Here is an 11,434-nt window from a genome sequence, read left to right as displayed (position 1 = left end):
TTTTTTTTTTTTTTTTTTTTTTAAACAGAAGAGTAATGTTACATTGTATAAATATACCTCATTTTCATTATTTGTTGATCTGTTGATAAACATCTAGGCTACTTCCAATTTCTGGCTCCTCAATGAGGAGCAGTTATGAACACAGATCAGCAAGTGTCCAAGTGTTCCTCAGAGTTTGTTCTGTACCAACTTTTATAAATATATATATATTACTTAAATTTATGTCCATCGGTGTGAGGGTGTTAGATCCCCTGGAACTGGCATTAAGGACAGTTGTAACTGCCATGTGGGTGCTGGGAAAGGAGCCTGGTCCTCTGGAAGGGCAGCTGGTGCTCTTTACCACTGAGCCATCTCTAGCCCCTCCTCCCTTTTTTTTTTTTTTTATGTTTTTGTTTTTGTTTTTTTAGTGTTTTATTGGTTGGTTGGTTGGTTGGTTGGTTGGTTGTTTTTTTGAGACAGGGTTGGCTGTCCTGGAACTCACTCTGTAGACCAGGCTGGCCTCGATCTCAGAGATCCACCTCTACCTTCTAAGTGCTAAGATTAAAGGCATGCGCCACCACACCTGGCTTCTGTACCCCATTTATCAATTGGTTATTTTCTTCATGTCTAGTTTTTTTTTATTTCTTTTTTTAAATTTTAAATATTATCCCTCTATTGGATGTGTAATTGGTGCAGATCAATTACCTTTCTGTGTCCTGATACTTTTTCCAAATGCTGATGTTCTTCGTCATGCAGAAGCTTTTGGGTTTCAGGAGGTCTCAATTGTTGACTGTTAGGTCTTAGTGCCTGTGCTGTTGAAGTCACCACCATCACTGGGCAAGGATCTATTGATTTTAGCTGTAGTAGTGTTTCTTTTATAAAATTGGTTACCCTTACCTTTGGCACATAAATATTTAGATTTCCAATATTCTTTCTCTTGATGGATTTTTTTCTTTGATGAGTGTGTAGTATCCTTTTCTCTCTGTTCTCATTTTTAGGTTTGCAGTCTGTTTTGTCAGATAATAAAATGGCAGTACCAGCTTGCTTCTTGGGTTCATTTACTTAGGATGTCTTTTTTCATCATTTTACCCTGAGGTGATATGTGTCCTTGATGCTAAGGTGTGTTTCTTGGATATGGCAGAAAGATGGATCCTGTTTTCTAACCCAATCTGTTAGCCTGTGTCTTTTTGTTGGGAAATTGAGGCCATTAACGTTGAGTGATATCAATGAGTAGCATTTATTGATTAGTTATTTTGTTATTGTGGTGCTAGTCTTTCCTCCTCTTTTGATTTGCTGGACTGAAATTATTTATTCCTTGTGTTTTCTTGGGTATGATTAACCTCTTTAGAGTGAACTTTTCCTTTTAGCACCTTCTACTCATCTGGTTTGTAGATTTGGTCTTTTCATAGTGTTCCAGATTTCCTGGAGGTTTTGTACCTGGAATTTTTTAAAACTTCTTTAACATTTTCTTTGGCTAAGTTATCAGTTCTTTCTACCTTGTCCTCTACACCCAAGAGTCTCTCTTCCATGCCCTGTCTACACCCAAGAGTCTCTCTTCCATGCCCTGTCTACACCCAAGAGTCTCTCTTCCATGTCCTGTCTACACCCAAGAGTCTCTCTTCCATGTCCTGTCTACACCCAAGAGTCTCTCTTCCATGTCCTGTATGCCGATGATGAGGCTTTTGGGTTGACTTTCCAGATCTTTCATTTCCAGTTTTATCTCAGTTTGAGGTTTTGTTTTGTTTTGTTTTTAAGTAAGTCTATTTCTTTGTTAAATTCATGTCATGTTTTTTTTTTCATTATATCATTCCACTGCTTGTGTTTTCATAGACTTTATTAAGGGATTGTTTATATCCCCCTCCCCCTTTTTTTGGTTTTTCGAGACAGGATTTCTCTGTATAGCCCTGGCTGTCCTGGAACTCACTTTGTAGACCAGGCTGGCCTCGAACTCCGAAATCCGCCTGCCTCCCGAGTGCTGGGATTAAAGGTGTGCGCCACCACACCCAGCTATATATTTTTTTAAAAGATTTATTTATTTATTTTATGTATATGAGTACACTTTAGCTATACAGATGGTTGGGAAACATCATGTGGTTGCTGGGATTTGAACTCAGGACCTTTGGAAGAGCAATCAGTGCTCATAACTGCTAAGCCATCTCTCCAGTCCTGTTCATATCCTCTTTAAGGTCCTTGAACATATTCATAATAGCAATTTTGAAGGGCTTGTCTTGTCCTTCAACTTTATTGCATTTCTTATGACCTACTGTCATAATATACTGGATTCAGTGGAAGCATATTGTCTTGGTTGTTACTAATTGTGTTTTTTGCTGTTCTCGCAGCATCTGGGGTTGGGATGATTGTGATACGGTGTTGATAGCTGGTCTTTTCTTTGTCGGGTGGTTATCCGTGTTTTCTTTTGGCCTCTCTGACTCTCAGGGAAGTGTGTTGCTGTGGGTTGACTAAGAGTGGGTGCTTCTGCAGGTCACTGAGTCACAGAGAGTCATAGGGGTGGGCTAGGAGAAAGGGTTAAGAGTGACTTCAGGAAAGACCTAAGGGAAACCTGTTCATACTTAGAATTGGGGGTCACAGGGAGTTGGAGATGTGGTAGAAAGAGGAGATGCTACTAGTATATTGTAGTAAGGTAAAGAATTATCTGGGGGAAACAGGGGTGAAAAGGCTATGGGGATCCCAGGATCTGAATCTAGAGTTGGAGTCCTCAGTGAATGGAGGTGGGGGGAACCCAGGGTCTGAACCTGGAGTTGGGCTGGCCGTGAAGGGAGTTGAGGTAGCAGGAGGTGTATCTGTATGCAGGTTGTTACTGGCTGAGGGTGAGAATGGAGAGATCGTAATGGAGGACAGGAAGGATAGTGTGAGTCACCTACTCAAGTTCCCACTGGTGTGGCCAGTGGGCTCCGGGGTAGAAAGTGTGTCTAGGTATTGGAGGCTGACAGGAAAGAATGGATATAGGCTAGGATGATGGGTCTGAAGCCGTCTCCAGGGAGGAGGAAAGCTGGGTCCACTCCAAAGTTTGGTGGTGTTCCCCAGGACAGGAGATGGGGTGGAAGGACAGGTCCCTGCAAGCAGTCTCCTAGGGATGAGACTGTAATGGCAGACTGGGAAAGAGGGTGACTCCCAGCCGGGTGTGGCCACTGGGCTCCCAGGTAGAGAGTGTTGCTAGCTCTAATAGGCAGCTGACAACAAGGGGTGGGGTGAGGGAGGAGAGCTAAGTCCACATCGAGGGTCAGTGGAGTCCAGGAAATGGAGCTACAGTGGGAGGTCAGGCTCAAGTCAACTGCTACTGGGCTGGGGATAAGACTAGAAAACTTGTAATGGGGGACAGAAAGGAGAGTGAAACGCACCTCCCTGATTCCCAGTGTCTCATGCTTGTTCTTATAACCCAGTCAGCACAGTGTACCCCATCTCCTCCAAAAGGCTTCAGGCTTGCACATACACCAGCAACTAATACTTATCCTTTATAGTATTTATATTTTACCCATGTTCAAATTAACAACAGTCACATGAATTGAATGTTGCATATAATGAAATCATGTAAACTTAATAAAAATTCCACAAAACAAATGAGCCTCATTTTATTCAAGGATTTATAGTTAATATTCTGGCAAGTTGTATCTAAAATTCTTGCTTGCTAGACTGGTGCTTTAAAAAGCTCATAAGTCATAGATAAAAGAGATGCCAGAGGTGAGAAATGAGTTTTAATTTTGTGTATTTATATGAGAGTAAAAAACAGAATAAAAGTTTCTGAATATTAAATGGATGTTTTTACAGTGCCTTTCTTGCTAGACTCTAGAAAGTTCTCATATAAATACACAAAACTGCCTGGACTGTGAAGGCTTAGGCCTCTATGGAGAAACTACTCTGAAGGTAGTTTCCTGTTCTAGTAAAGTTAACTGATCATTCATTTAGCTCATCCATAAAATGCAAGTTTAGAGAGCAGAGAAATCAAAGGATTGCATCTATCATCCCAGGCGATCCTAACAGTGTCTTGCTATCGTAGCTCACGCTCGCCTGATGTTCCGCAATACCGTGACTCTGGAAGATGCTATTACAGTTGTGTCTGTGATGGAATCTTCAATGCAGGTGAGGATACTGTGTTCACCCTAATTACAAGCTCTTTATAAAATGACACTTTATTAGCATACAAAGAGTTGTAAAAATGATCAAATTCTCTTCCTGGAAAGATTCAAAAGCGATTGTTTAAAAGAAGGGGAACTGTTGGGGACAGAGACCTTCACTCTGCCATTGCCATTGCCTGTAAATTGGGAAGAAGCGGCTCTCAATCTTTTCCTTTCTCAGCAAGCCGAAGGGAGTTCATGCTCTCAAGAGTGACAGGTGGCTTCCTGGCACAGTGGTCACCCACTGCCTTGTAGGAGAAGGGAGGGCTATAGAAATTTGGAAGAGCTCTGTGACGGTGATGCCCAGGATGAGGGCATGGAGGGTCTGTCACACCTGGGACCAGTGTGCTTCCTGGTGTGTTCTTACGCTTGTGCAAGCTTACCTGTGACTGTCCCTGGTGCTCTCTTGCCCCACCGCAGGGAGGTGCACTGCTAGGAGGTGTGAATGCTCTTCACACTTCCTTCCCTGAAAGCCCCCGTGCACAGTACCGGAGGCAGTGTGAACTCATTCTGGAAAAGCTGGAACTCCAGAGCCTCTTGCAGGAAGAACTTAGAAGACTGGAAAGGTAAGGAGGGAAAGGAAGGCACGTGGAGGACAGTGTTTTTCTCTGGCAGCTAGGGAATCAAAGCAGCTAGGGAATCAAAGTTAGAAGGAAACTGCCAGGCATCCCGTCAGCCACTGGCATCCACGGGGGTTGTTGATTGCATTAAGACAGACCCTGAGAATACTTTTCTCGGCATCTCTCCACTCCGTTGATGGGCAGTAGAGAGATGGCTTTACTCACCAGTCACCAGGGTCGGGCTGCATTGAAGTGGCACAGTGTGAAATTACTCACCCTCTCCTTTGGCTCCAGCTACTTTAAGACCCAGAGGAGTATGGTTAGGTGTAGGTGATCCATTCGAGTTTTAGCTGGGCTCAGGGAGAGTCTGCTTATTTTGACTAGTTCCTGCTACCAGAATTGATAAATTGATAAATTCAAGAAAAGAGGAACACAAGACTCAGAATTAGTCATCACATATTTAAGAATGGCTCTCCTAGACTGAATGGGATGGGAAAAGTGTACATAGGACTGACTGTCCAAAAAGCAAACCTGAATTCTGCCTTAAATAGTGTTTCCTATCGTTACATCTTTATCATGCAGCCGTGTTATAGTGTTGATTGTCAAAGCAGCAGAAACAAGCGCCTCACACTAAGGGTGAATTACCTTCAAGATCCAACTGAAAGCCAATCTCGTCAACTCGTAAGAACCCAGCTAGCCTATATGTTTTCGCCTTTTAGGAAAGAGTTCCCTAGTAAATCCCATGGCAAAACCACTCAAAATTTCCATATAGTTTCTTCCTGAAAATACTTTGGTAGTAACTTCCTCAAATCAGAGGGCAGAGATATCATTTGGTTTTAGGATGGTGTGGTACAATTGCAGAAATTTCATCTAGGAATTTAATTCCTGAGCAAGAAGTAGACTGAAATAACAGGATCAAACCTTTCTACTCCTGAAATTCTTCAGCCTTGAGGCCCTCCTTACATAGCTTTAACCAGTGTGAGTATCTTAACATTTATCTGATGTGAAGTGTCTGCTTCAGACAGTGATTTTGAAAGCCACTTGCTTTTCTGTTTGGTTGCAAACCAAATTAGAAACAAGGAACATGAGCTTATTACTCTGTTGATATTTCTAAACCTGTGGTGATACAGTTATAATCTACTTTTATAATTTGTAATTAATTTTATGAGTGTAATATACATTCTTTGTGCATTTTGAAAACTAGAAATAATGAATTAATAAGAAAACAAAAATAAAATGTAATCTTTCCCAGTGCTATATATTTTCTTAATATAGTTAAATTTATATTTTTAATTATTTTTTCTGTTGCTGCACATGAATTTTAGAATAATTTCCTCACCTGCTTTTGTGTGCAATTTCCTTTCCAATTTAGCACATGGAAGCAGGGCCATGTATCTCACTATGCTGAGCCTACATTTCTAAGTTAAGGACCTTCTAAAGGACTTACTTTGGGAACTATACTTCTGTGAGAATGTGGTTCTCCTGGTATGTGCAGAGCTTTTCCTATGCCCAATATTGAGAGCAGGTTTCATGAGTAGGCCCTTCATTCTCAGCTGGTAACCAGGTGCCAATTCTGTGTCAGACTGCTAAAGAGCTGCTCAGAGTCTCTGAGGAAACATGATGGGGCTTTGCAAGAAAGGGTGAACAATGCCAGAGGGTCTGCTGTGGTGATGAAGGTGGACAGGCACTGGCAGCAGCTGTGTCCGGTGGCATAGACTCTTCACTTCTATAGAAAGCAAGATTCGTGCACACTAAAGTCCAGTGCCTGCTTTGGTAAAACTGTAGAATCCTTTCCCTTGATGTAAAAACTGCCCAGTGAGCCCTCACATCAGTCACTAGGAGCACCAGCATCTGTGCAAGGCTGGCACGTGTGTCTTGTATTTAAACACAACCCAGGAAGCGTGATGGGTGAGCATTTTACACTGATCTTCACAGTCAAGTGAAGTGAATGGCTGAAAATGTAGACCAGCCTCGGTTTCAGTTTCTTTGTTTTACTGCAGTTTCAGGTTGAAAGAAGAGGCATACCAAAGCACTAAGTTCAAAGTAATTTCTTGTGTTTTAAAAGATTATACTTCTGTTTACTTGAAATTGTGTTGTTCTTAAACCTTCCAGGCGGTGTTGCCTGGAAATGAAAGATTGGTGCCCATTTCCTTCCTTTCAGTATGTTTTCTTTATCTCTCTTGCCCAGGTTACAGAATGAGAGTGTACACCAATGCCGGTCACATTCCCCAGAGGTGGAGGTGGCTCCAGGTTCCTGCAGAAATGATCCCAGGGACAAGCCAAGGCTCACGACTTCAACACAGCAGAAACAGAGCTGTGACTGGAGTCCCACAGAGAGGTCTGGTGGAGACTCCCCACCTGGTCCAGGGCTTAATAGACCAACAATTTGTAACGACTCAGCTGAGAGCAGAGATGGCGGAGGTGACGGTTTAGACTGGTTGGACCCCACGTCAAGTCCTGAGATTGCACCAGAAAGCACTATTGTGTTTCCCAATCTGAAAACAACTGAGCAAAGTGTGGATTTAAAAATCTCCAACAATAAATCTCAGGGCAAGGAAAAGCATGGGCCACAGCAAAGAAGCAAATTATTCGAAGCTGGACATCTTCCATCATCAGGAGCCACGAGTGCCCCCTTACGGTCTCACGGTGTTAAGAGTACAAAGGCAAGACAGGCAGAGGTTGCATCTGAAGCAGGACGGGGTGATGAACAAGACTCTGTGCCCCAAAGACTCCCCAAGCTGCTGAAGGAGGGGTCCCAGAGTGTGTGCAGAAGCACAACCAGAGTGCGATCACTGCCACCCACTGTCCCTCTGTCCCTGTCCATCCCTTCACCTGGGTCAGGAAAAAGAACAGGAACACCCAAAAGAAAGAGACAGAAATCTGCTCAGGTGGAAGAGCCTGAGCCTGAAGGTATGGAGACCCCAACAGTAAAGCTGGCCAAATTCACATTTAAACAGAAGACAAAACTGACCCACTCCCCCGAAGGCCAAGGCCCCACGCCTCCCGGTGCTAGTAAAATAGCAGTCGACAGTTCTAAAATTCCCCAACAAAGAACAAGAAGAGAAGCAGCTGTGCCTGTGGCAGTGCCAGGAAAGTCGACATCCACCTCAGGAGACAGATGCTCTGACCAGCTGCCCAGAAAGACAAAGGAGCTCTCAAGGCAGCCACCAGAGAGTAATCGACCAAGAGAGGAGAGGGAACAGGGCCCCAAAGGAAGGGTTATTCAGCCCGAGCCGGAGCTTGGGAACCAGGCTGGGCACTCGCATCTAGCTTGTGAGAAAGACAGAAAGGAAGGGGTTTCCTGCCATAATAAAAGCAGCAAGGTTCATGCTGGCACGATAGCCAGGCTGGCAAGCTTCTCCTTCACTTCCGCACCAGAATCCAAATCAGAATCCCTCCCTCCCGAGAGCAGGGACAGCACGGACAGGAGCCGCAGCCCTCCTGTCACCACAGCTCCGGTGCTGGGCCAGCAAAGGCAGTCTTTCCAGCTGCAGCAGCCCACAGAGAGAGTGAAACTTTCCACCCTCTCCCTCTTCAGTCTGTCGGAACTAGATGACGAGGCGTTAGATTTTGACTGGGATGAAGAGATGAGGAAAAAGCCATGATTAGGAAAAGCATTCTGGTCAGAGTTGTTTTGCCCAGTCCAACCAAGTGCCTTCCAAGTATCCACGTGGTTTCAGGTGTGCACACAGTGTGTCTGTCGTGCGTGGCCCTGCCGAAGCCCAACTCCCTTGTCAGGTTTATCTTCATCACTTAAATGCCGAATAATTACTTGCGATCAGTGTGATATCAGTGCTTTGGATGAATGAATTAATGCTTCATTTCACAAAAGATGACTTACCATCCAGGACATTCTAGTTTTTCACTTGGTTTTTGTTTTTGTGTTTTGGTTTTTGGTTTTGGTTGGTTGGTTGGCTGGTTCATTTTTGTTGTATTGGTTTTGTTTGGGGGTTTGGTTTGGTTTTTACTAGAGGAGTTCTATTCTGAGTTTCTTCTGTCATATCTCCAGACCAAATGGCAAGATGGTGGCACTGAGAAGTCTAACAGGGCAGCTGGGGGCTTTCTGTTTGCTTTGCATCCCCTGCCCAGTACGTGCTGAATGCGGAATTTATTAACATTTGGAATGACTTGCCAAAATCATGTGGTTTTCTCATACCTCTGTTAATTCTCACACATCAGATTAAAAGGGACTGGTGGTCTTCTGCCTTCGAGACACATGCTCTCATTGCACAGCGTCCTCAGGGAAGCCACACCGTAGCTTACGGAAGGAAGCACTGGCCCTTGGACTTGTTCCCCTTGCGCCAGCAGGCCTTGCCTTTCATTCCTTTTGCTCTCGGAGCTTACCTTCAGTACAACTTAAATCATGTGGTTAGAAGAGAAGAGAGGTCCAAAAGACCAGCTCTGTCCCTGTCACATCTGCAGTGGCAGCAGTATGAAAATGTGATCCCTGGTAGGTTTGGCTTTTCATAAAACCAAGAAAATTTGGATTGGGATATGGCTCAGAAGTAGAATGTATATGTAGCATGTATGACATTACTTATTATGTAAGAAATAATAAAATAAAAAAAAAGAAGTTTCCATGACTGGTGGGCATAGATGACTAAACTCTGTTTTTCTGTGTGCTTCTAAAATCCTTTTGTTTAGACCCCAGCAGCGGTAGGAAGGTAGGGCTCTATCCTTACAGACATACATCAGAACTCTTTTTTTTGTTTGTTGTTGTTTTGTTTTGTTTTTCAAGACAGGGTTTCTCTGTATAGCCCTGGCTGTCCTGGAACTCACTTTGTAGACCAGGCTGGCCTCGAACTCAGGAATCCGCCTGCCTCTGCCTCCCGAGTGCTGGGATTAAAGGCCTGCACCACCACGCCCACAGACATACATCAGAGTATGCATTTGTAACAGTCACTGACTCTTTTATTGATAAGAGGACTTTGGGGCATGCAGCGTGTTCAAAAAACGTGTGTGCTTAGTTAATATTTACTTTGTGATATTCATACAGAAAAAAACCCACTTATAAAACCCAATTTTCTTTAGCATTTAAAAATGAATTCCCAAATTGACTGACTTTCTGAAACATGGTAAACTGTTAGAACATACGTAATACTTAGGAGTCTTCAGGCACCTTGAACAGCTCACAAAACATTTACACAAGCAGAATTTTTAAATGTATTTCATATTCACTTATACCTACTCAAAGACATTAACACAATAGTTTACATAATGTATTTCTGCAATTGTTTAAAAACGTTCAAGGATAGAATGATCCTGAATATATTCCTAATGTTACAGCGTTATTTCATTCTGGGGTCCCAGTAGACTTCCTAGAACTAAGGTGGGGAAAAAAAAAAAAAAAAGGTTGTCTTTCTTCCCCCTTGGGGGAAGGAGCATACACATGAGAGTTCATGAATACACTCACCAGTCTTGAGCATGTGCAACAGGCTGATGCCTGTGTCTAGCTCAAGTTGTTCCACCTTATTTTTTCAGGCAAGGTCTCTCATTGAACCCAAAGGCTGTCTTTTGTTTTTTGACTCGCCTGAGATCGTCCTGGATCCATCTCCCCCCCACACACACACCCCTTCACCCCCAAGGCCAGTGTTTCAGACATCCACCTTACTCAGCTTTCACAGGGGTGCTGGTGATACATACTCAGTGAGCACTTTGCCCATTGTGCCATTTCTCCAGCCCCATGCACAGCAGGCTCTGCTCTTTTGGGGATGGGGGAAATGTTGAGGCAGGACCTCATTGTATAGCTCACTGTATAGTCCTGGCTAACTTGGAACCCACTGACAAGATCATCTTGCTTTGTGACCTAATTAGGGTTACTATTACCATGATGAAGCACCATGACCAAAAGCAAGTAGGGAAAGAAAAGGGTTGGTTTGGCTTATATTTCTACATCACAGTCTATCACAAACAAGCACAGCAGCCTGGGCCGATGGTAGAGATTCTGGCCAGCCCCCTCCATGCTGATCTCCTAGTGGGCTTAAGGGTCTAGGTACCATAACTTTCCAGCTTTGTAATACAGGGAATTTTGGAGACCATAGATTTCTAAATGTACTTGGATCATCTTTGCCTAGGAACCATTTAAGCTGCTTGATGACAGCAAGCCAATTCCAAACACACAAGCCATTCATTGCTGACAGTGTTGAGGTACAGAGAAGGCTACAGAATGCAGAGGGAATTGGCTACTGTACTGCTGGATTCCCAGCTCCATTTGCTTGTGTATGTGTTGATCTTTGTAGCAGTTAGAAATACTTAGGTGAGAGCCAAATGGGTGGGAATGCAAGGAGGGTGTTAAAATATTTTACATTTTTCCAGGTTTTTTTTTTAAAACTTAACTGTACAGTTGCCAACAAAGTAAGGACTAGATCCACTTTGAAGAGACAAAAACACATAAATTCCAGACCTGCTTTAATTCTTAGAATGATACAGAAGTTGTAGTCCATAATAGTTTTAAACTGAAATTACAAAGTTGATTTCTAATGATATGTTTTACCATAGTTAGAAATTATGTTTTAAGGTGGAGAATCTAGCCAAGTGTTGTGGCTGTGTTCCCATAATCCTAGCCTTTAGGAGATGGAGGCAGGAGCATGGCAAGCTTTAGGCCAGCCTAAGATATATAATGAATTAAAAGAACCATGGGCTATGAACAAACATCCTGTCTCAAAAAAAAAAAAAAAAAAAAAAGTCATGCTCAAGCTCTAAAACAGTTTCGGGACCTTGTGGCAATTCTGCTATTTTGGTTTCTTTAAAAAAAAAAAAAAA

The 11,434-nt window shown here is 43.1% G+C and overlaps 1 protein-coding gene across 3 annotated transcripts in view; it reads left to right on the top strand.

Moving 5' to 3' along the window:
• Positions 1-9,277, top strand: part of Mcm9 (minichromosome maintenance 9 homologous recombination repair factor) — a 91,103-nt gene extending 81,826 nt beyond the window's left edge. For 2 of the 3 annotated variants that reach the window (XM_021204973.2, XM_029542133.1), the window contains 3 exons: positions 3,995-4,077; positions 4,533-4,678; positions 6,861-9,277. In XM_021204973.2, the coding sequence (XP_021060632.1) occupies positions 3,995-4,077; positions 4,533-4,678; positions 6,861-8,277 (1,646 nt within the window). In that variant the 3' untranslated portion in view covers positions 8,278-9,277. The remainder of the gene's footprint in view (positions 1-3,994; positions 4,078-4,532; positions 4,679-6,860) is intronic. The other variant, XM_029542134.1, reaches the window with a different exon arrangement.
• The last annotated feature ends 2,157 nt before the right edge of the window (positions 9,278-11,434 follow it).

The sequence above is a fragment of the Mus pahari genome, chromosome 9 (assembly GCF_900095145.1).
Source record: "Mus pahari chromosome 9, PAHARI_EIJ_v1.1, whole genome shotgun sequence".
Taxonomy (NCBI): domain Eukaryota; kingdom Metazoa; phylum Chordata; class Mammalia; order Rodentia; family Muridae; genus Mus; species Mus pahari.
The sequence above is the reverse complement of the archived record's forward strand: the minus strand, read 5'-3'. Positions and strand labels throughout refer to the sequence as shown.